Source organism: Lissotriton vulgaris, chromosome 4_1, assembly GCF_964263255.1.
Source record: "Lissotriton vulgaris chromosome 4_1, aLisVul1.2, whole genome shotgun sequence".
NCBI classification, from domain to species: Eukaryota; Metazoa; Chordata; class Amphibia; order Caudata; family Salamandridae; genus Lissotriton; species Lissotriton vulgaris.
The window spans coordinates 699,859,691-699,884,932 of NC_141691.1; the positions used below are offsets into that span (position 1 = coordinate 699,859,691).

Sequence of the window (25,242 nt, forward strand, 5' to 3'; positions counted from 1 at the left end):
GACAGTGAGGGCGATAGATAGAGTGAGGGCGATAGATAGAGTGAGGGCAATAAGATAGATAGATTGATAGAGAGTGAGGGCGATAGAGAGATAGAGTGAGGGCAATAGATAGATAGAGTGAGGGGAATAGATAGAGTGAGGGCGACAGATGTGTGTGTGCGGTTGTGTGTGGTTGTGTGTGTAGTTGTTTGAGTGGTTGTATGTGTGAATGGTTGTATGTGTGGGTGGTTGTATGTGTGAGTGGTTGTATGTGTGAGTGGTTGTATGTGTGAGTGGTTGTATGTGTGAGTGGTTGTATGTGTGAGTGGATGTATGCGTGTATGGTGGGGGGTTGTGTGTGGGGTTGTGTGTGTGTGGGTGTATGGGGGTGTGTGTGGGTGTTTGGGGTTGTGTGTGGGGTTGTGTGTGTGGGGTTGCGTGTGTGTAGTTGTGTGTGTAGCTGTGTGTGGTTGTATGTGTGGTTGTGTGTGTGGTTGGGTGTGTGGTTGGGTGTGTGGTTGTGTGTGGTTGTGTGTGAGATTGTGTGTGTGGTGTGGTTGTGTGTGTGGTTGGGTATGTGGTTGTGTGTGTGGTTGGGTGTGTGGTTGTGTGGAGGCTAGCCAAAATGACTATGTGAAAGTTTTAGTGATGGAAAAATGACTTTAATAAATGGCCCAAAAATAAGCAATACAAATGACATAATTAGTTGGCCACAAACCAGCAAACCTTCTGAAGTGAGAAACCTCTAAAAAACTGCAAATTGTGTTCTGGCTTAGTTCAACTGCTGATTGCCATCTAATAGTCTTTATTGATATTTGAGTGCCTTCTCGTTGCCCAGCAGCAGGCAGTCCCAAGGACTGATCCCAGCCTCTGCTCCTCCTGTGTGATGAGCACTGACACGAACTTCAAAGGACCTGGATATGCTTGCAACCATCATTTTCTTTGGTGGTTGTTGAGGTTGTGGCTTTCTGTTTGTTTGATGCTTATGGTCGTATTCAGTCAGTGTATTGGCCAACAACACCGTACTTGTTTCCACTGTTTGTGCATGTCTGCATAGGGAAAGATGCATGTTTAATAGTAACTATGGAAGGTTCACTGCATATCATAATATCCTTGCACATCACGCGCACCTATTAACGCTGTGTCTCATTGTAAGGATCTTCACGCGTTCCTGTTTCCGCGCCTCTCTTGCACGTCGTCTGCATAGCCGCATGCGTGCACATCCCTCACTGGGTATTAGCTGTATGAAATAATTACATCGATTCTTCTCAACCATCTGAAGGGTTTAATGGAGTCGGTCCCAGCCCACTTTTGCTGGCGCTCAGTTAATTGAGTATCGTCTGTGTCTTGAGAGGAGGAATCCTCTTCGGTCCCCAGCAGATGCTGACACCTCATTACCTCTCGGAGAAGCCCGCACAACTTCAAGTAGATTAATACATTTCATAAAAAGGATAATGGTAATGGATAAAGTGGTTTGTATTCTGTCTTGGGTTATGCTTTAATAAGCTCGGAAGTGAAAGAGTCAAGCAAATGCAGAAAACAGAAAAGAGAGCGATGAGGGGTGACAGCCTGGCACATATGATGAAAGAAAACAAAGGGACGAATAAGACAGACAAACTGAAATGAAACAAACGGGTAGGCAAATAATATGGAGAGAGACACAGTTGACACATAAAGATATAGAGAAAGAGGGAGCTGAGAGAGAAAACAGTACAAGAGAGGGCACGTGATAGCGTGAGAGAGAATTAGGGAAACAAGAGCGACCGGGAAACTGAAAGTACGGCCGTCCAGCCATGAATAATTAGGGGAGGAGAAGCCGCAGAGCACACGCTGGGAGAAGCCCTTTGATGTGGTGGTGGCCGTGAAAAAATGCAATTAGGAGGGAGGGAGGGAGGCTGATGCGCGTGCTTGTTTGGACACGTGATTCACGTGAACTCGAAGAAAAACGCACAGAAAAAGCCATAGTTTGACGAGTAATTTGACTACTAGAATTCTCTCCTTTTCCGTTCCTGCGGAATGGGAAAAGGCGAGACCTAAAAAGATGGCAAAACAAGCAGCGACGGGCCGAAATCATAAATAAAAAAAAGTTCTCCCATATAGGAGATAAAGAAGCCAAACGTAAGAACACTGTGCTTTACCAGTGCTCCTCAGCCTTGAAAGGAAGTGAGGTATTGGCTGCGGGAATGAGACAGGAGGCTGCAAAGAAGAGTGATGCTGGAGTGAACCAATAGTAAGCAGGAGGTGGGAATAGTTGTTTTATTGGTGAACAACCTTTACAATGAAACTTTTACCACACAGTGCCTTTACAACGTGTTACGCTGGGGGGCGCTCTAGGATAGGGAATAAGTTTAATTTACTATCCAACACCTTCCCTAGTGTCCACGGGGACTGGTGTTGGAATAGTAAATTAAACTTTTTACTATCCAGCACCCCAAAGCGCTTTGCGTTGTAATGGTTTGCGATGTAAAAACTGCGTTGTAAAGCCATGTGTGGTAAAAGCATGCGTTGTACTGTCATACATCCGTTTTATTGATTGCAGCTGGTCTTGCAGACAGCGCATGCGCACTTAGAGGCTCGACCTGACAAATGTAATATGTTCCATTCACTTGGAGTGTCTTTAAATGACCACTACATTTCATTATATTTGTCTACATTATCTTGGTTGTCATCCATTACTTTTCTTTGGCTAAGAACAAAATCAGACTTTGAACATGGTTGTTTATTAACAGCTATCTGCATCTTTAAGAGTCTGGTCCCACTCTGGAAGTGCACACATTTGGGGCCTGAGTTTGGTGGCGTGGCAGCAGGCGGCCGCACCACACCACCAAACCCATAATCCGACGCCTGCCAGATTATGAGTTTGTTTCTGGTGGGTGGTCCTGTGGCAGCAGTCCCACGGCGGTGCCTTTCAAAGGCTTATATCTGAGCCTTAGAAAGGCACCGCAATGAGAGCACCACACCACTATTAAGTTCATGCCATGCAGAAACTGGGGGTGCATGCTTACTGGGGGCACACCATATGTCCCCCTGCATGCATTCCCAGACCCTGAGGCAACAAGTGGCCATAGACTGAAAACCATGAAAATTATGGCAGTGAGGAAACTCATAATATACTTGGTGGTGCCACAGCGGCACTGCCAGCCTTTTGTGGGTCCCAGACCGCTGCAAGACCGCCAGGGATCAGTGGATCCCTGGCGGTACCAGTGGTCCTATGGTGGTCCGACTGCCCAACTCGTATTAAGGCGGTCAGACCACCGGTGCAGTGGTAGCTGCACCATCGCCGTGGGTTTGGTGGTCCATCGGACCGCCAAACTCTTAATCAGCTCCTTACTTCTGTCGAGGGCTGGTGAATGTGTATTTCTGTTGCGCAAATGAGTTGGGATCTGAGATGGCTTAAGGCATGGGACAACTGGGCAATTTCCCTGGGCCCTGTGGGAAAGTGAAACTCTCTCTATTTTGGCTATATTCTATTTATCTATGTAAACCTCTCTCCTTCACTGCCTACCCCTCCCTCTGACTTTGTCTGTCTACTGAGTGTTATCTTAAGGGTTTTGGGGATTTTGAGCAAGACCTATATTTCACCTGTTTTTAGTGACCCTGTTAACAATTAAAATAGTTTAGTATTGCTTGGCATCATGAGAGTTTATTTTTTTCCGTACATGGACCCCTACAATATATTTTGAGAGGGGCCCCCAGATCCTTGAGATGTCACTGGATGGGATCACCCTATATAATGTAGTGGTGTTGGGAAGGGTTTCTCCATGGAGAAACATATTTTCTCTTTGGAGAAACCAAGTTCAAATATGAAAATGCATGTTTGCAAATGCTGAATTTTCCACATGGTGGCAATTCCAAATGCTCACAGTTTAAATACTGGAAAATCAAAGAAAGGCACCACTGTCTTAGATTTGTAATAGGGTAACTGGGATTGTTTTTGAATCTCGAAAAGTTCAGACATGTACTTCAAACCTAGTATTATTCTACCAGGAGAACATTTCTGATTGCCTAACATGCTGAAAGTCACATAAATTATGTGATATTGTATTTCCTTTTAATAACACTTATAACACCATTTCACTACTGTAAGAACGCAGCCACACTTTTAAAATTATCCTGAATGCTTAAGCTCCCTGTCAGTCAAAATCTGAAGGAAGAAAAAATTAAAAAAGAAATTCACAAACTATTGAAAATGAACCCTAAATCATATAAACGAATGCGCAATTCACAACATAGTTTAACATTAAGACATTAAAAAAATATTCTATTCACATATGACGAAACACAAAAAAAGAACTGACACTTTACACTTTTTTAAAAACATATTTAATCTATTCTATTGAATATAACAATCTGGAATCTTGGAATGCAAGGTGATCAAAGTTTATAAATATATAAGAAAATTCATAAAACTTGACCAAGTCAATATGAAAAATGTTTAAGCCTTGAATTCATTTAACTAATTCTGAACTCCTCCTAGCATGAGAATAGCCAAAGCATACATAAAGACTAAGGCCATTGCCATCTTGTCAAGAGCTGGACAATGAGAAGGTCTGTTAAGTGCCAGAGAAAAGGCATCCTAGTGGCCATGATGGCATCCTGCATAGGATATTATATGTAAAAGGTTACAAGTGTCTAGCATGGAGGGCCATAGCTAGGAGATAAAATCATCCGCAAAGGGGAAACGCTTCCTTTGGTAATGTTAGGGAATTGTTACAGAAGATACAGATAGCATTGATGATAACATAAAGGCACCAAAAAGTCCTCCTAAAATCAAGAGGGAGAAAAATGCTGAAGAAAGCCAAAGGAGAGGAAAAGAAAATCGACAAAAAAATCCTATCTTAATTAATGAAAAAAATCAGGTAAAAAAAGAATAGCAATAGACAATGCGAGCTACGAAATAGCAGGGAACACATGTGTTGCAAATCATCTTGCCTTTAAAAGTGCTAACTTAAAAATGCTTGAACCACGAACTGTCATCACAGAAAGAACATTACTAGGAATGGAATACTCCAGTACATTTCCAGTAGATTAACCACCATCTTGGAAATGGAAATGTAAAAGCCTCAGATTCATTCCATTTTGAGAATTCATCCAGTACAGTCTTTCTTGATGAAAAATCCCAAGTTTGACACCTAGTACGCCATGCGTTGTACTGGAGTCCCACTGCCACCACTCATGCGCACTCTACCTACAGCCCATGAGAATCCTTTCTGGGTCGTTGCATGTGCTGTTGCACCAGAGTGACCGAGGTTGCATCAGATTTTCATGTCTGACAATGCATGGCAGGAAGCAACATACTGAAATGCACTTTGTTCCCTTCTGAGCACACGCAGTCTTAAGTGAGTTAATGGAACTACCCTCCTTACGCATGTGTGAAATCTACATTATAATTAGTATCTTCTTCATCCAAGGACTCATGTGTACTGCAATGAAATCAAACCCCAATAACTTCCTCCTAAAAACCCAACTATGATTCAAGGCTCAAAGTACTTACTGACTTTACTCTATATTGCAAAATCTTGAAAAAAGTTTCTTTGCAACAAATTCGGATTGATTTGAAAAAATACCAGCATCATGTACTTTGAGCTTTTGAACGTCAGATACAAACATAGATTAAAGTCAGCCATCCTAAACATTTTGTAACAGACACCTCTACATTATGCTCAGACTCAATTTGCTTAACAGCACTACTGGACCTAACTCAGGCTTTGAATACTGTTAACCATGATCCATTCATCAATCATATGGAAGAGCAGGCCAAGATATCAGGGATTGCTCTTAGGATGCACCCAGTAATTGAATCTATAGTACATATCTTCTCCCTTTAGAAACGAAATTGGGAGACGATTTCATGATTCACATAGGCCGTTGTATTTTTTAATTCTTATTGGCTATATCTGTGGATCCAGGACTGTAAAATTAGTAGTACAGAGCTCTAAATGATTTTGGAGTAATTGTCCCAAATACTTAGAAGAAGAAATTAGGAGCACCATCTTAGGAATTTTGTAATGTTTTTTGAAAAGTACTTGGTTAGAAGATTTATAAAATTCACCTTGTAATGAAAGGGCAACCAATAACATTTTAGAGACATAACCTTCCGTTATAGTCCATTGCAAATACCCTCTCCTTGCCCCAGAGCTGATCTTTGGAAATATTGCATGTAAGTTGCTTTACATTGTGTGAATACAATATCTGAATTTACGTTTGCAAGAAAGAGCAACTTGTGCACTTAAGTTTCACATGTATTGCACTGTACTGTGTTACCAATTTGTATTGCAAGTTATGACCACAGAAGCACTTAGGAAAGCTTGTCCAGAGCTATGTATGCTTGTGCTTGGTTGGTAGAGTGCATGAGATAGTGGAAAGTGTTGGGTTGACATACCTGGGGGCTTGAAGGGAGCTCCAGCCTTGTTGCGGATAACTTGGTGCTGCGCCTAGTCATATATGTGACACAAAAGACGGTAAATGGAATAGAATAGCGCATTGTTAAATACATATTTCTTCTGGTAAACTCCGTCCTTTGTTCACAGATAACCTCAAATGTCCTTGTGACTCAAGCCCAGAAACATTATCAGTGAAGGACTTCTATTTATTGAGCAATATTTCTGACCAATACAACAGGACCCTAGTCCTCTGATCACCAAATGCCTTTATTTCAACAGGGAAAATCAGGAGCTGCTGGGATCAATGGAGATCGCGGCACACGAGGACCTATTGGTGTACCTGGGGAAAAGGGAGCTGTAGGAGATGCAGGTAAATATATATATCCATACATTAGGGCCTATCACAATTATTTGAGAGTTTAAACTGGTAAAGAATTTTGTGATTTGAGAGGGCAGCATGAACAATCGCTTTCACAACATTTTCCAAAAATAGTCTGGATCAAGCATAAGAAAACGACACAGACGACATAAAAGAAAAGCCTTGGCAGCTTCTCTTTCAAAGTATTGTTAAAAGGCACTACTGAGAGATTTTTAGTCTAGCTCTCTAGTATAGAGCCCCACAGTGCCACCTTTATCCCTGAGGTCTGTTGTATGTGTGGGGGGATGAGAGAATGTCACCCGCGCTAAGCCGCCCAGCCAGTTGCCGGGAGCCCCTCCAAAGACGGCGCTTACAATGTGACGGTAGCAGAGGGCACCAGCCTATGCGGGTGCACTAGCTATGTGCTCCTCCCTGTTACATAGTTCAGCACCCTAGCAGAGCCGGACTGGGAACCACAACCGGCCCTGGCAAAGTGCCCGGCCGGCCCCCATGGCCCTGTAACAAAAACGGCCCCCCGGGGCCCAAAACTGGCCCCCACCCGTGCGGCGCCCCGGGGGATTGCCCGGTGCCCGCTATGACCAGTCAGGCCCTGCACCCTAGTATGGAGCATTACATAATGTTCATGAACTTCTGATTCAAACAAAAGTGTAGGGAAATGGAGGGGTTTGTACTTAAGACGTATTCTGCACTACAAGTATAGTTTATTTTTGTCTATCTGTCATGATGAGTATAAGTAACCGATTTTTAAGCTTGATACAAATAGACCTACTTCTTCGCAAGCCACTTTTGCATTAAATGAGGCACATGCTGAAATGCACCATTTCTGTCATGTTTTGCAATCTGCAGGTGACAGAGGTCAGAAGGGTCAGAGGGGCGATACCGGTACGGGAATCCCTGGACCAGATGGTGTTCAAGGGCCCAGAGGTAAGGATTACTTGTAACTAAAACTCCAATTTGAAAAATGTTGGAAGCTTCATGTGCTAGCCACAGATATTTATTGGAGAGTTCTTTGATGCAGTAAGCTAATTCAGAACACTTAGTGACATCTTAGGTACCCTCCTAATAGGGCTTACATTGTGTCGATGGCGGCATTCTGGTGGGCACCAGCATTCTCTTTTGCAGACCAAAACTTATATTTCATCATCAGACTTCGGCTAAGAGCAGGAATGAAAGGCGAAAAGGCAGAACGAAAGAGGAAGAGAAAAAAACTTTGTCAGAGGTGAAAAAACAGGGATGAAAGAGAACTCAGGAGACTGGAAGTTTAGAGTGTTGTAAGAAAGAGTCATGAGGTGGAATCAAAACTAGACAGCCCTTGTGAATGACAGTGCTTAATTTGAGCCTGTGGTTGCCGGTGGGGGCCACTGGCACTCATTTTAGCAGGCCACCACCAGGGCCGGACTGGGAGCCAAAATCGGCCCTGGCAAAGAGCTCGGCCGGCCCCCCTTTACCCGCCCGGGGGGGGGGGAGGGCGGTGCGACCGAACCCTTTGCCAGGGCTGCTTTTCAGACTATATTGTTACAGGGCCGATTTACGGCTCTGTAACAAAAACGGCCTCCAGGAGCCCAAAACCGGCCCCACCCTTGTGGCGCACCGGGGTATTGTCTGGGTGTGGCCACCACTTATTTTTCCTGATTAGACAATTACCTAGAGCAAGAGAGGAAAAAAAAAATAGAAAGCGAAAGTAAGACAAAGACATTGAAACCATCCTAAACGGAGTAGGGGCGTAACACTGCCCCCGCATCCCCCGAGCTGCAAGGGGCTCCCTCTTCACGGTACTCAGGCCTGAGCGCTCCAGATTAAATCCGGAGTGGGGGCCCCTCCGTGTACATTGCAGGGGGGGGCCATAAACTTTTGTTATACCACTGAAAGGGAGAAAGCACAACCTGCAAGAGAGACAGTGCATGGAGTATCTGGTAGTGAAATAAAGAGACATGAGGTGGTTCAAGAATACACAGCCATGGTATTCGGCGCACCAACATTTAGATGCACAAGCCATGAGCTGCCGGACAGAGCTTTGGGCAACGGCGCTTATATTACAAATTAAGAACTGACAGCAGTCCTGGTATTCCACTGACAGCAAACGCACATAATGAAATCCTTGCCCCTTGTGCTTATGTTTTTGATTATGCTTATGTTTTTTTGCAAATTTAGCACAGCCTCATTGCCCTTCTTGCTGCACCCAAATAATACCAATATCTTATAAATCATGTTATATTGAGTGGTTTGTATATCAATTTCTTGCCACTTGGGAGGAGCAAAGCACACTCTGAGTGATTTGATTGTATTATTTGGATCTGTGACATTCACATTTCAAGAGGCTTTACATCCATTATTATACTGCAAGAAAATGGTTTAGGCTAGAAAAATATTAAATAATGATAACATCCTTTCCCAATGAAATTACAAAGTTCAGGTTTGCGCAAGACCGTCTCTGTAATGTGCCAATTCATGCTGTTGATATCACTTGTGCCTGATGAAGACACAAATGCCAACTGTGAAGCATTTGCTGAGGATGGCAGTGCACTGTTGAACCTCAAAGTTATCCACATTGTCTATACTGATTCTTTCCCTGGGTACAAGAAAGCTCCATACATTGTATGTATTACGCTTTACAGTGAGATGTAGGGCAGATAAGGGAGGCCCGCCACAGGATAACACTACCAAGTTTTCAGGTTTCACCTACTGAACAGCTTTTAATTGTCTGTAGCCTCCTTTGGATCTTACCAAACATTTACAGTGGGTTCAGAGTCCGCCCATTGCTTACCTTTGATTATTTTATTGTCACTCATTTGCTTGCTTCCTAATACAAGGCTTGCCTTGCCCTTCTTGCTCCTCCCCTGGTATGTAGCCTCTTCACCATACTTGTGATTGGCTGACTTGTATTCTTCCATAGTTCATAGTCAATGGAACTACTTTTTTCTTTTTCATTAAGCACTCAAAGACAGAGCATGTGTTTGCTTGTCCTCTGTCTTGTGTGCTGCTTACCACCCAGTTGTGGCTCCTCTGCAAATCTTGTCACAGAGTGGGATGGGGGTCAGTGAGGGCTGCTGACCACACACCTACTCTGTTATGAAGTGTCACTGATTGACACTTGGCCCTGGGCACTTTAAGGTTTAGACCTGAAGAGCCCAGGGCAGAGGCAATCGGTGATGCTCCCCTATGTCATGAGGTTGTGGCCTTGAGGCACTTTTTCCAGGCTGAGGAGGTCACACCCACATGATTGTGAAATCCACAGTATGGCAAAGTTCAGCTCAGGCAGCCAGGAGCCTTTGGATTTAGCAAATTTCTTTCTCCTGGCTGCCTGACCTGAACCAATAGAGTGTCTGTCAGGATGACCTTTGTTCAGCCTGACAGACACTCTTCTTGCCTTCCAAAGGCAGATGTTGGATTGTTTTTTTGTCCTTTACTCCCTCATTAGTGTAGGCCTGTTGTGAGGAGGTAATACTGGGGTTGTGCCTGGAATCTTGAGTTGCCATGCTATGGATCTTCATCCACAGTCAGGGGATATAGATAGCTGGAGCACCGATGCTGTGACACACCGCCATCCTGGGTGAGGAATCATCCGCTAGGGAACTTCGCAGTGCTATGGGACAGAGGCATGTATTGAGCTTATTCCTCTACACAGTTCCTGGAGAGATCCCCTCTAACAGTGTTTGGGCTTGGTCTAGACTCCTCATTTGTGAATTAGTTCTAGGAAGAGGTGATATTTAAATTAAGCTGGTAAGTGCTGAAAAATTCCTGAATCTTTAATTACACAGAGTATCACGAACTTTCACATCTAGTGAGTAAGGGTACGTTTTAACTGTAAGAGACTAGTTCTCGCAGGAAAAAGTCTCAGAGCGAGACACTTTCTGTTGGCACAAGTCTCAGGCTGAAAAATTCCTGAATCTTTCAGTACACAGAATTTCACGAACTTTCACATTTTGTGAATAAGGGTACGTTTCGACTGCAAGAGACTTGTTTTCGCAGGATAATGTGGCAAAGCGAGACATTTTCTGTTGACACAAGTATCAGGCTGGTATCTTACGTGATTTGTTTTTGCACAAAATATTCACTTGCGTGAAAAAAAAGTTATGCAAGGTACAAGCAAGTCACATTTTACTCTCAAAACACTATTTGGAACTTTTGTGAAAACAAAGTTATGCAATTTTCCCTTTACACATCTGGCTATGAATACTAATTATTCAATTGTTGAGGAATCCATGTTTCATGATCTCCTATTACCATAGCACCCATTACGCTCAGACTCTTTAAGGTTCTTTGAATGAAAGTTTGAACCGAACACACATTTTGTCTCGAGACCAAATGCATGCACAATGGTTTAAATCCTATAGCTGCGTGCATTTTAGCGTTATGATCTGTGTACAATTATATGGTTTTATACTTGCTAATATATTTTACTTTCTGTCCATTTCCATAAGCAATGTCCTGCTTTGATCATAGTGCGTTTCAGACTATGTTTTGCAAATAAACACAAATCTTCAAGCTCTACCCCTGGTGAAAATTCCTGTTGACTATTTAGCAACTAATAGTTTCTATTAAATTCATTTGTAGAATATGAGGTGCGTCTTACACATCCACATAATACAGTATATGAGTTTGTGGACACATGATTCTGTATGTGTGGGTGAAAAAGTAACACTCCATCTACTGTTACCAACAATAACCAGTTTTAAGATGTTCTGAATAAACTGGAAGGTTTTCCAAAATGATTTGTCAACAGTAGGATCCAATAGAGAATTTGTCTATCGACAATTTTCATCAATTGAATATTATATAATCTCGAACTTGTGTGGCCTGCATGTGGTACTAGTGTAGTAAATTGTATTTCTAGCTGTTCAGACCGATTACAAGCAGGCCTGTGTGGTTGTGTGGCTGTAGAACAAGCTATACGAGAAGACGTGAGAAGGGTGCATATAGCGTTTACAAATAGTTTAAAGTATTGAGGTGAACTTGGCACTACTAGTATTTGTGCTCATGTTTATAGGGTGTGTGGGATGTGATAGATTGCTCTTTGGGCATTTTTATTTTAGCATATGTGCTTTGGAGAGGCTTTAGTTGGAGGGTGTATAATCCTGTAATTTCTAATGTGGTTCAGTGGTTGATAGAGGTTGTTTTTATGCATTGATTGATAAAGGAGACCTTAAGCATTTCAAAACTCGAGAGACTTGTTTTCTTGGCCTTCTGGAAAATGAGGTCGTTTTGCAGTTTCCTTACCTAGATGGTGTAGGAGTTCCAGAGATTACTGGGGTGGACTAAGGATTAGTGACCGTCACGCCTGGGTGAATTGAAATGTGGCACTTTGATTGGTCAAAGTGTGTTTGGAGGCTTTTTTGAGAATGTGGGTATGATATTTTGGCAAAGGATTGTTGATCCTCTTCCATACAGTGCTATTTGTATTAGTCTCAGTGTTTTGAATGCAATCTGGGAAGATACAGCAAGCCTGTGCATGGTCATGAAGTCTGGAGTATTGTGATCACAGTGTTTTATGTTTAGGAGTAGCCTGGCCGCTGAGATTTGTACCCATTTTACACCTTTTGTATATTGCTTTGATGAATTTCTGGGCTTTTTGTTGTCTCTCTTCACTCTGTTATCGCAGAAGATAGAGCGAATGCGCTCCTTTTATACCTCACCTTGCTTACTTTTAGAGTTCTCTTGAACAGACAGATTGTGTCGTCTTTTATTGTACATTCTTACATTACCATCTCCTTGTTTCCTTCTCTAGGGTACCACGGATATCCAGGGGTAGCCAAAGATGGGCTGCCTGGTGCAGAAGGACCTCGTGGCTACACCGGCCCTCCTGGCCAGCCCGGCTTGTTTGGACCACCAGGTGTCGCTGGCCAGTGTGAAGCCAGAGACTGTAGCATCCATGCTCACACTCTACGGGATGAACAAGGCCTGCTAATTAGACCGCTGGTTCAGCAACAAAACACTGACAGAACGAGAAGAGCTTAGGGAAATGGACACATCTGCCAAGTAACTGGAGGCCTTGGAGGAACAGCAGCACTCAACATGGTACCTGCTCAGAAGATCATGCCACAGAAAGCCCAACAGGCACACTGAACTGTCTAACAATTTGTAAATTGTTTCCCATATATTCGCTAATCCTTGTATTCTTTCCCACATTCCGAGCATCCTTCAATACGCAGCCCTGCCAGGGGCTAGAGAGCAGGTAAGCAAACACTGGAACGTGAACTGTCTCTGCTTTTGGGAGATCTCCTGTTTCTTTTGCCACATTCCTCGACCGAATGCCACATTCACAGAACCCTCGAGAGTCTCAGAGAAGCATTTAGAGCTCATTACTATGACAGTGAGGGATGGCTTGCTGAATCTCCTTTGCGGGGAGGGCACGCATGGAGCTTGTGGTGTCTGAGCAAGGCGCGTTTCAGAGCTCTGAGGCATTTCAAAACACCTTAATTCTCTGATTGCTGTTAATATCTGAATTAATTCAGCATGTTGTTCTGTAAATATCACCTAGGGACAGGGGCACAATTCTTGGTGATGCATCTGCATGACAGGTGCATACTTTTATGTAAAATAAAATGTCTTGAATAATCTTCTATTAAATACAATTTTCTTGAAATAAATAAAAAAAAACAGCCTTACTCTCTATAACCCAAAATTCTGGTATTGATACACAACCTTTATACTCTTTTACAATCTTTATACTTCAAAATTGCGATCGCAACTTAGCTAAGTGGGATGTATGAATGGGGAACAGCCTCGCAAAATAAGGAATCGCAAACTTGTGATTCCCTATTTTGCAATTGCATTTAAGGAATCGGAACTAGCGATTCCTTAAATGCAATGTACGAGGCCCAGAAAAAGTGCATTATGGCCATAAGGAATGCCCTTTTTTGCATTTTTCAAAGTGCCATGTGGCGCACATACATACCCTGAGGGCATGTATGTGTGCCACATGTGCACACATGCACATTTCAGGGATGCAACAGGGTGTCCTCTTGACACCCTGGCACCCTTGAAATTGCATTCTCAATTTGTGATTCTCTAACTGAGAATCGCAAATTGAGAATGTCTTCCCATTCATTCCAATGGGCCTCTAGGTCCATAAGAATGAATGGGGAGGTATTCCTTAATTGCGAATCGCAATTTGCAATTCGCAATTAAGGACTATGTAGGATTCGCAAAATGATTTGCAAATCCTACATACATAGCGTTTTGCGATTCTCAAATAGCGATTCGCAAAAAATTGGTATTTGAGAATCGCAAAACCAAAGTTTCATACATATGGCCCAATGTGCTTTATTTGGATCAAACCAATATTTTGTAGTGTCGATACAATCGTGTTTTTTACTTTCACAAAAAAGTGAATAGAAAAAGGCAGATTGCATATATACTATGCTTTTTTTAATGTAATTAGTCTTTACTTCCTGGAAAGAGCTGGGCAAAATAATAAATTTGCTCTTTAGCCTTTACCAGTTTCCTAGACTCCCTTTCCCCATCTCTTAACAGGAGTCTCGAATGCTTTTGAGCTCGGCCCAACATGCTCTAAACATCTGAATGTGCGAAAAGTGAGAAAGGATTCCATTTAGGTGTAAAACACAGTCACAAGCATTTCAACACTGGACAGTTTGGTTGGACAACTCCTCTCATAACCCAGATCTCACAAGTGAACTGCAGTGTTAGACTGCCTTTCCATAGAAGTGCCCCCATACACATACAGAACCTATGATTGACAGCTCAACACCTTCACAGTGTAGGTGAAACGATAGCTTTGCTGGCTCCCGAAAATTGGAATTTGATACTTCCTTTAAGTGTGCACCCTTTGGTGTCATATTCTTGAATCATTTACGGACATTGCTAAGCATAGGGTAATACCACCTTGATATTCATGGTGGATTTGGTCTACTAGGCCAATCAGCAATTTGACTGACTTCCCCACGAACAGACCCTAGGGCACCTCTAGCTTGCTCTGCAGCTGAGAAGAACTTGTGCCATCTCTCTTAGATCATACGTTTTACATACCGAATCCGACAGGTCTAATCTGAGGAACCCGAGATCTGACACAATGCAGCAGAAATTAAAAACACACACACACAGAAGAACTTAAACAGTGGGATTTTTCTATTATATATTAATAGAAAATGGATGTTACCCTACATCTCAAAAAGCTTTGGTTGCTTTAACTTTGGTTGCTATTTATTCACTTGGAACATACATTAAACAAGGGGCCATATTTATGAAGGCCTTGCGCCGCCGGTGCGTCACTTTTAACAAGGGAAAAAGTGACGCACCGGCGGCGCAAGGCCTTCATAAATAAGGCCCAAAGTGTTTATAAGATTTGTAAGATATTACATCTGAAGTCCGTATTTAATTTTGTTACGTGATTAAGCACGGTGTGCTTTGATTAGTTATGTAGGAATAGTATGATTTCCTCTCTGCTTTGAGCAAATAAAAAAATATTTCCACAAATCTTCAATTTTGTCCCTAAAGAAAACTATGTATTTTTCGATTAAAAATAAAAAGCTGTGCAAAATGAATAAAGATCGACTGTAAAATAAATATTCACAACATAATTGCCGTTCCTTTTATGATACACATATTTTGTGAAATAGGGGGGACATACGCATCTCTGCATGTGACCCACTCTTTAAATGTGTTGTGTGTCTGAATATTTTCTCAAGATAAATTGCGATTCAACAGGTTTAAGTGGTTTTACAGGATATACATTCATCAGAACATCTTCGGATATTTGCCCTGCTAAGGATGAGGTGCATTACTAGAATGGCTGTGATAATCTTATTGGATTGTGAGCAAGCCTGATCTATCAATCAGTGACACTTATAAAGCGCGCTACATACCTGTAGGGTCTCAAGGCGCTGGGGGGGGGGGGGGGGGGGGGTGCCGCTACTGCTCGAACAGCCAGGTCTTCAGCTTCTTCCTGAAGGAGAGGTGGTCTTGGGTTAGGCGCAGGTCGGTCGGGAGGGAGTTCCAGGTCTTGGCGGCCAGGTAGGAGAAGGACCTTCCTCCTGTAGTCGCTCTTCGGATGCGGGGGACGGCGGCGAGGGCGTGGTTGGCTGATCGGAGGTGGCGTTTGGGAGCGTAGAAGTTGACTCGGCTGTTGAGGTAGCTCGGGCCTTGGTCGTGTAGGGCTTTGTGTGCGTGGGTGAGGAGGCGGAAGGTGATTCTCTTGTTGACGGGGAGCCAGTGAAGGTCTCTCAGATGTCCGGAGATGTGGCTGGTTCATGGGATGTCGAGGATGAGTCTGGCTGAGGCGTTTTGGATCCGCTGGAGTCTCTTCTGGAGCTTGGCGGTGGTACCGGCGTAGAGGGCGTTGCCGTAGTCCAGTCGGCTGGTGACGAGGGCCTGGGTGACGGTCTTCCTGGTCTCTGTGGGGATCCACCAGAAGATCTTCCGTAGCATGCGTAGGATGTTGAAGCACGCCGAGGAGACGTTGTTGACTTGCCTGGTCATGGAGAGGGAGGAGTCCAGGATGAAGCCCAGGTTTCGTGCATGGTCTGTCGGTTTGGGTGCGGTGCCCAGGGCGGGAGGCCACCAGGAGTCGTCCCAGGCGGAGGGTGAGGAGCCCAGGATGAGGACCTCCGTCTTGTCCGAGTTCAGTTTCAGGCGGCTGGTCGTCATCCACTCGGCTACCTCTTTCATCCCTTCGTGCAGGTTGGCTCTGGCGGCGGCGGGGTCGTTGGTCAGGGAGAGGATCAGCTGGGTGTCGTCGGCGTAGGAGATTATGCTGAGGTTATGTAAAAATGTTCTGTAGGTGTGCATAAGCATTGCTTTTTCACCATGGTTGTTCATTAATAATTTTTACACATGCAAGCAGAAGTTGAAAAAGATCATATTCCTACCTCTGAGAGGTGGTTAAAGATTCATGCTATGCTGTTCATTATAGCCCACTTCCAAGGTCTATGCCAGCGGTTTGCCAGTGACTCAGGTGGTTTAAGTGAGTCTGGTACCCAGTGTTTGGGTTGCAGTACATGTGTCTCTCTTTAACAAACCCTGCTACTCTGTAAAAAAAACACCACTTCAGCTGCTCACAAATCTAGAAATCTTGCTGTACTAAATAGAGTTGCAATCCTTCTTTGGCCCCCTGATGGGCTCGTGGGTCTTCTGTACACTTTAGTCTAGTGCCTGGCCCGCCGCCTGATCTCCAGGTCCCACTCCTGACCTATAGGCCTTGGCTTGACATTTACATTTTGTTCTCCTTACCTTTTTGTCTTGCCTCTGATCTATATGCTTCACTACTAACCTCTAGGCCCTGCTTGTGGCCTCCTCTCTTTACCAGTAACATCTAGGCTCTCCCTCCTAACATTAGGCTGTGGTCTTACTCATTTAACCCTCCACTTCACCTCTAGGTATTGCCTTTAAACATGTCCCTGGCCCAACAGACTCCTGCCCTCCTCCTTTTCTTCTCTGAGTCCCTGTTTCAGTGGTGGCTCGCAGAGGGAGTGCTGTGGGGTGGTGGGGCGTGGCAGGGTAGGGGGTAGCGGACTCGGACTATTTACCTTATGCTTGCTGCATCGCCAACTCGGCGATGCAGCAAGCGCAAGGTAAATCGTTTTATTTATTTATTTAGTTATTTTACTCTGTTCCATCGTGTGTCCGAGTCCACTACCCCCCCACCCTGCCTCTCCCTTGCCTCGCCGCCTGCAGCACTCCTTCTGTGAGCCGCCACTGCCCTGTTTGCTGGCTGTAAACATTTCTTGATGAAATCAAGTAAAATGAAACTGGCTGCAATAGGGTCATTGTAGTTATAGTCAGCTCAGATTTCCCACATGAAGCACATTTTTTGTTTCTTAAATAACTTTGACACAATAGACATTCTGCAGGAAACATTCAAAAATAAAGTCCGTCCACCTTGGCTCCTTCATATACAGTTTTACACTGATTCGTAGTGTGGGGGCCAAGAAATAGGGGTAAACCCAAAAGTGAGATTTCCAATTTTCATTTTCAATGGAAAGTTTGCTCTCCAATACAGAAAAAACAGCTAAACAGAATTGCACCAAATTTTGCACGAAGTCAGAAATCATGCTTGTTGTCATTTAGTGTAAATCAATTCAGCCATTTTTAATAAATTAGCATTTAAGGAGGCGATTGACATGGACATAAAGGAGTTAATTCACAGAAGACATTTGAGCTATCTGAACAGTTGGTATCCTGGTACTCTTGCAATATCAAAAGAAAAAATTACTCAAAAGATTGGTCAAGAGAGCTTTTTCCTCTGTTAGTCATTTGGGTCCGCTGAACTGGTAAACGTCCCAAAAGACTGTAAAGATCTGATTGGCTGGCTGCAACATTAGAGAAAATATTGTGGCCTCCATTGCAGGACTTGAACTCACCTCCTGAGTCTTGAAAAAATTTGGGGCATTTAAAGTTCCAGGATGAGTACACCCTGGCCCTAAGCCCATGTGGGGAGGGAGGAGATAGGCATGATGACCCCTAGTATTTTTAATTTTAAAAAGTTGCTTTTGCTGCCAGTAACACAACACTACTATGGGACCAAGTACAGGCCAGTGTGGTACCACAGTATTATAGTGGTTCCACCATACAACAGCAGTAACGTAGTGCCCGAAAATAATAGGTCGCAGGTTGGGCGCAGTGCCTGGCTCCACAACTTAGGCCAGGTCCTGCAGTCAAACCTAATATTGCCTGCCTTTGAAGTTGGCTATTGTTGGGGAGTTGTATGCAGGTCCTGGCTGCACCCAAGGGGGCCATGGCCAACAGCCACCATGCATGGGTGCCCCACCCCGGTTGGGTGCAGGGCCTGACCTTGACAAAGCAATCAGAGAGTAGTATGCTGACCTCAGTAGGTCACCATCCATGTGACGGCAGCCAATCATAGTAGGTTGCAATTTGAAACATTTCTTATGAATATTGATGAGGTAGGTGAGATTGTGAACCACTTGATCCAGTATTTTCTGAACCAACCTAATACTGAATAGCTTTTGAGATATTATTTGCAATGGATGTGCAAAAGATTGGTGCCTATTTTCCAAGCCATTTTTTTTTAAATCTAATCTAATTAGTACTTCTGGACACAGGTCCATAGTGACTTCTCTTGACAGTTATGGAGAGACATGATAAGAAGCATATTTTTTCTATTTTTGAACCAATAGATATTGTTCTAATGAACCCTTTGTCTGTATTTTATTTTAAAAGTATTTTCTTTCGAACCCTTGTCTATTTTGGGGGATTAATTAGAAATAACAAGAAAACTGGGTGTCATAATTTTGATGTAAAATAAATAAAGATATTAATTCATGCAGGTAGCTTGATGGGCAGCCACCGGGGTATTATGACCTGTGGCACTCTGTTCACCCACAGATAATATTTTGCCACAGTCCATGCAGTATAGTTCTATCCTGGAGTATAAGGAGTTCAAGACCTACAGTTGGGCAGCAAGGATATGTGCTGGAATATAAGTTTGGATATTCTGTAGGACTGCAGAAGATGCAGGCGCCCTCTCATCTTCTTGTCCTTTCTGTTTCGCCACATTGAATGGAAGGAAATGGCGTGTATTGGGATGCTTACGCATACTGGAAGTACCAAATTAGTTATTTTTCAGAGTCCCATGGATAAATTCTTTCTCCCTCAGAAATCTTTCTGCACACACACTTGTTTGCTATACAATTTGTTCAAGAAAGTTAACATCGAAAATAGAGAAAGATGAAATCAATCGACAAAAATTGGCTGTATAAACTTTACATCTAGCGCCACCAGTAAATGTGGGAATTTGGGGCTGCACTAAATAAGGGGGCTGCGATGTGCCTAATCTCTGGGTTGGTCTACACTGCTATGGTAACTCCGCTGCACAGACTGTGCTTGTGAAGGAACATCATGACTGCCATAATGATGTCCCTCAGAATCATTGGAAGATGAATCGTATGATGGAAATCCCTTCCAAATTCTGCTCCATTTTCCTCTGCCTCAGATAATGTCTCAGTATTTTAATCTGCCTAATAGCTGTCCCCCATAGCCCCTAGTTAGAGCCTGGGTAGCAGTCATCCATTGAGATGCAGTCTCTGCTGACTGGCTAAAAGCTTTCCCTCTAAATCACTGTTTTATGTTAAAGGCAGAAGTATTGTTCTAAATCAGTTGGTGCACGTGTGAGATGTTGTCACATGGCCCATAGGAACATTGTCGTTTTTCACTAACTTAGCATGAGCACATTGCAACTTGCCTGCTGCTTTGCACACATTACTACACATCTTTATTTTTTGCCATTATTTCAAAGAATACTTTCAAATGAGAACTAATCACTGTGTTCACTCTCTGCATGTTCCTGGGATTTTGACTGAACATTATGTGAAAGGTTGAACAGCAATGCCCCTTGTTATTTTGTTTTGGTCAGTGTAGGAGAGTAGGGTCTGCTATCCTATGGTCACCCCAAATTTTTGCTTTTTGCTTCACTGGTTTATGACTTAATGTGGCTGTGGGCCTGCTATTCAGACCCATAGCCAGCTGTTCTCTCTCTAAATTACTGCCAATGCTCTCTAGGTGCATTACGAATTGGAACTGGTTCACCTTATAGGCCCCTGTAACAGTGGACCATAAGTACCCAGGGCATAGGTGTAGCCAAGGCCTACCAGGGGCTGCAGCATGTATTGTGCCACCCCTGGCCTGGCCTCCATATTTGAAACAACTGGCTGATCACTCAGCTGGGGTAAGTTGGTGTAATCACCTCTTACTTAGATATAGTATCCCTATATCTACCCTTAACTGTACACATGTTAACCTATAAGCCACTCCTATGGAAGGCCTCTGCAATCCTGGAGGCAGAGTGCGTGGTTTCATGTGAGACGGTGCTCTAGCATGAGCTGAGCCTGTCTGCAGCTGTTGGGAACAACTCCCTTAGCTGTTCCAGGATATTGCCATACCATATACTCTTAAGTGCATTATAATCCTTGCGGTTATATGCTAACTTTGGTTTGGCTTTATCAAAACATGTCGAGTAAGGTGTCATAAGATTTGGAATACTATCCCCTCGACAGTTCTGTCGACGGGGATAGCAGTCCACCCTTCTAGAGGGACACGACATGTACATAACCTGAACTCCGGTTAAAGTTAAACTCGAGCCTCAGCATCACAAAATGGATGCTGCCACCACAGACACAAGTCTGACCTCCTGCTGCTGGGAGTCCTTCCAGTGAGGGAGGCTTGGACAAAGGGTTTCCTGCCTTGGGAGGTGCGAGCACCACCCCAGACAGGATTTTGTGTATTGGGTAGGACAGGGCTGAATAGAATCAGACATGCCCGGGGCACAAAAGGTGTCCTTGTGCATAAGCCAGTCCAAACCGGTGCTGGGGCTTTCCAGCCCCAGTCCTGGCGCGGAGTTGGACAAAGGAACGGGGGTGTAACCGCCCCCCTTCCTGGTCCCACCCAGAGGAGGGACCTAGCAGGTGATCCACCCCTCATATTGGGAATAAGAGTGGGAGCAGTGCCATAGCACCTCAAATCATCCTGAATCAACTTGAAACTAAGAAGACGACTGGACTTCGACATTCTGCTGCACAGAAGACTGAAGAGCATCTCCTTTGTGGCCTAGGAGTGGCCACCCTGTGAACACAGGCACCATCCAGCAACTTGACATCTGCTTTTCCGCCACCTCCTGCCGGAGACCGAGCCCAGAGCCTGACGAGACCCAGACTCCCAGACTTCTCACCGCCAGATCCACAGTCCCTGCAAAGAAGGGACCCGTGGAGGCACCGAGAGATGTGGGACTGGACATCTTGAAAGACCCCCGAGAAGCTGACTGCGCAGCACCCGCGGCACCCTTGACGCTGTGCTTTGGGGATTGAGAAGCCCCAGAACCGAGCAGCCCTTGCACAGTAGATCAGCCCCCCAGCCTCTCCATGATTTGCTTGGGGCCCTTTTGCATCGTGCCACTCGACTCGCCATCCCGGCCACTCGCCATGTGGTCAGTGGCCATCTTGGTGACGAAACCTACAATTTACACTGCAGGTCTGGTTGTGTGGAAAAAGGTAGGGCCGATGACCTTTTTCAGAGTGGCCCGGCGTTAACCGCCTCTATACCCACTCAAGTTACCAAACAAAGAGGCAGGCACTGGAGACTGGAAGGCAGGAAACAGAAGTTTTATTCCGACGGAGCAGAACACATCAAATCAGACAACAGGGTATCTTCTCGAGGTGCTCTTCCCGCATCTCTGAGGCCTGGCCTCTTATACACGAGTTTATTGCTTTATTGTATGAAACACATCTCTGTCAACACTTTGATGTACGGAAAGACATCCTCGGAATCCCCCCTTCAGGCCCGTTCCCAGACACATTTACAGTTGGAGTCCCCACCCCGGTCACAACAGGTGATGATTATCGCGCAGCTGGATATTCCGCCGATTCACGGAATGTGTGGGGTTGATCGGATCTCATAGGGTGGGGGCTTTGATCAACTCGAGGGTCCTTTGATGGGGGAAGCTTCCTACTGTACAGGGGGGGGGCAATAAACAGTATCCGCAGGGCCAGGTGGCGGCCTGGGAACGAGGAGGACAAACAGGCACACAGGAAAAAGGGGGTTTTATCAAAGGACCCGGGACCATGAAAGGAATGAAGGGAGGTGTCGCGCTGGGAACAGGATGGGGTTCCGAGGCAGAGCTGCGCTGAAGAGGGGTTTATGACCCAAGGCATGTGAGAGCGGGGGTTGTCAGCATGCGGGGGATGCTTGCGAGGTTAGGAGGGAGAGAGAGAGAGGCGCTGGCTATCAGCGAGGGGCAGAGAGGCCATGGTACTCAAAATGGCTGCCGCTTACGCGCACGAATGGGCTCGAAAAGGGGCAAGATGGCGCCGATAATGTTGACGTTTGCGGCCTAAGTTTTAACAGTCCTCCCTTTTCAACGTATCTAGCCAACTTGCCTACTCAATGTCAATCTTCATCAAATTCCTAACCTCGGCATCATATAATGCTCCCATGCGTTCATTTCCAAAGTCCACAGTCTTAGGGCAAATACAATTCATACATAAGGAACACAAAGGCAGCAGGCATTGGATTCCTAAGCACAACCCACATATAACAACTACAGGAATCAGGATAATCGTAAACAGTCTCCAGCCCCAGTTCTTAACGGTGTTCCAGAACCAACCACCAATCGACCATTCATCCTGTTCTTGGTGGACTTCTGAAGAGAGTCTGTGGAGGTGTTCGATGGCCTTGTATACTGAGGGTGAATTGTCCGGTATATATGTACAACAGCTGGACCCAATGATGCGGCAGGCTCCACCACGGTCCGCAAGAACCACATCTAGAACCAGGCGGTTCTGGAGAGCCACCAGGCGGACCGCTTGAAGTTCGGCTGTGTTATTAGCAAGAACACCAGCTGTGATGTTCATTGTTGTCTCGACTGCCTGAGTCAGATGTCGGATGGCACGGCTGTTTGCCATCGGGCCCCAGAGTGGAACAAGTCCCTTCATAGCATCGAGGAACTGTGCTCCTGTTGAGTCGGCTTGTTCAATATCCATGGCTCGCTTTTGTCTATGGTGATTTGTTGGGGCCACATAGGTCGGAGGAAGAATGAAGGAGATGAAACAAGTGCCCCCCCAGCCTTTGGGGAGCCAGGTGTAAGCCTTTGTGCCACAAACGAAATACATATTTGGAGAGGATACAAAGGAAGGTGGATCGGTGGAGTCCAAAGTTCTGGTGAAACGGCAGGCGCTGCGGCCTACCAGCTGTGTCCCAAGCCCTTCTATGCACATGTGGCCTGTGACGTTGATGACTGACAGGGCCACAGTCAGAGTGGCAGCCGTTCGTTTCCGCAGGTAGGAGAAGGTGGGTCTGGTTGGATTGTTGAACACCTGCATTTCGATTCGTTCTTTAGTAGGGATGTCCATGTGGATTGAGTCGTTGGAGGTCTGCGGGCAGAAGTGTGTCTTTGTTTTGTTTCGCCAGACCTCATGAAAGAAGTGCGTCATGGTTTTGCTGGAGGTGGCATTGTCTTTATAGCTTTCTTGCAGGAGGATCAGCCAAGCAAGGCAGGAGCCGTGAATTGAGAAGGGTGAAGGGATGAAAGGTATCGAGTGTCCAGTGGCGTGGGGTAGCAACCCACAGATCCAGCAGTTGGTGGCATTGGTGGCGAGATTGTGCTGGTGGAGTAGCTGCACTAAAGAGTTGTTCCAGAACTCCTTTCGCCTTTCTCTGAGTTGAGGAGAGAGTGAGATCAAATAATGTTCTTTCATGGTGGTAGGCTGTGCAGTGGTTAACAGTATCTGATGAGCAGGCGTGCTCTCTTCCAAGATCCAGAAGGAAGTCATAAGGAGGAGGCAAAAGAGGAAGACAATGAAGAAGGCGATTGTCTTTGATTTGTGCATATTGTCAGTCTTTGGGTTCCTGTAGTGGGTATTTCCTGTTGCTTCCATCATCTTCTTATCTGGCGCTTCCATCATCTTCAAGGTGCTCGGTAGCGGGCAGAACCACAGACTTTGTTTAGCTTCTCTCCGGGTAACCCTTGGTAGTGTTTAGGTCACCGTTCTGAGATTTTAACTCAGTCCGTGGTCTACTTAGCCGAAGCTCCCTTCTTTCGACGCAGGAAATACCCTTCTCTGGTTGGCACAGTGGGATCAGAGAATTTGGCAAGTTCAAGTGCCTCGGTGTCAGGATAGCAGTTCAGTGATGGTCGATGCTTTTTCAGGAGCTCTTCTTGGTTGTCGATGTTTTCTGTCATGGCCAGGGTCGAGGAGACCTTCTTGCAGTGGTGTGCGTGCAGCCAGTGCCGTTTCCCCTCCACTCGAAGCGCCATCCGGGTGGTGATCAGCACTTGCCAGGGGCCCGTCCACCGGGGTTCCAAACTCTTCGCCCGCTGAAAATTTCGGACTAGTATATAGTCCCCCGGTTGGATGTCGTGGCCAGGACCCCTGGAAGCATCGGGGATGGCCTGCTGCACCTGCTGATGAATGACAGACAGCGTTTCAGTTAACTTGTACAAATAATCAGACATTAGGACGTCCGGGACGTCATGAGTGGAGGTTGGTTTAGGTGCAGACCAGACGCTCATGGGCCGGCCGAAAACGACCTCGTATGGTGTCAGGTGGTGTTTGGTGGGGGTGGAACGCATTGATAGCAACGCCAGTGGGAGAGCGTCTGGCCATTTCAGTCCTGTGGTAGCCACTATCTTGGCTAATTTTAACTTCAGTGTGGCATTGTGTCGCTCGACTAGTCCAGCAGACTGGGGGTGGAAGACTGCGTGGAACTTTTGTGTGATACCCATCCCCTTTAAGATGAGCTGGATGACTTCGGCTATGAAGTGGGGGCCATTGTCGCTCCATAAAATTCGACAAAGGCCGTAGCGAGGGAAGAATTCTTTTAGCAGTACTTTTGCAGTGGCCATAGCAGTGTTATCACGGGTTGGGTATGCCTCCACCCACTTGCTAAATGCACACACCACTACAAGCACATATTTCAGGCCTTGGCATCTGTCTAGCTGGATGTAGTCCATCTGTAGGACTTCAAATGGGTGATTGGGAACCCCAAACCCTCCCCGGGGGACCACAGTTCCTTTACCAGGGTTATGTTGCAGGCATA

At 45.1% G+C, this 25,242-nt stretch overlaps 1 protein-coding gene across 1 annotated transcript in view; it reads left to right on the forward strand.

Annotated features, from left to right (window-relative positions):
* Positions 1-13,283, forward strand: part of LOC147722464 (uncharacterized) — a 240,545-nt gene extending 227,262 nt beyond the window's left edge. The window contains exons 27-29 of the mRNA XM_086966847.1: positions 6,642-6,732; positions 7,588-7,665; positions 12,467-13,283. Of these exons, the coding sequence (XP_086822973.1) occupies positions 6,642-6,732; positions 7,588-7,665; positions 12,467-12,696 (399 nt within the window). The 3' untranslated portion in view covers positions 12,697-13,283. The remainder of the gene's footprint in view (positions 1-6,641; positions 6,733-7,587; positions 7,666-12,466) is intronic.
* Positions 13,284-25,242: the final 11,959 nt, after the last annotated feature.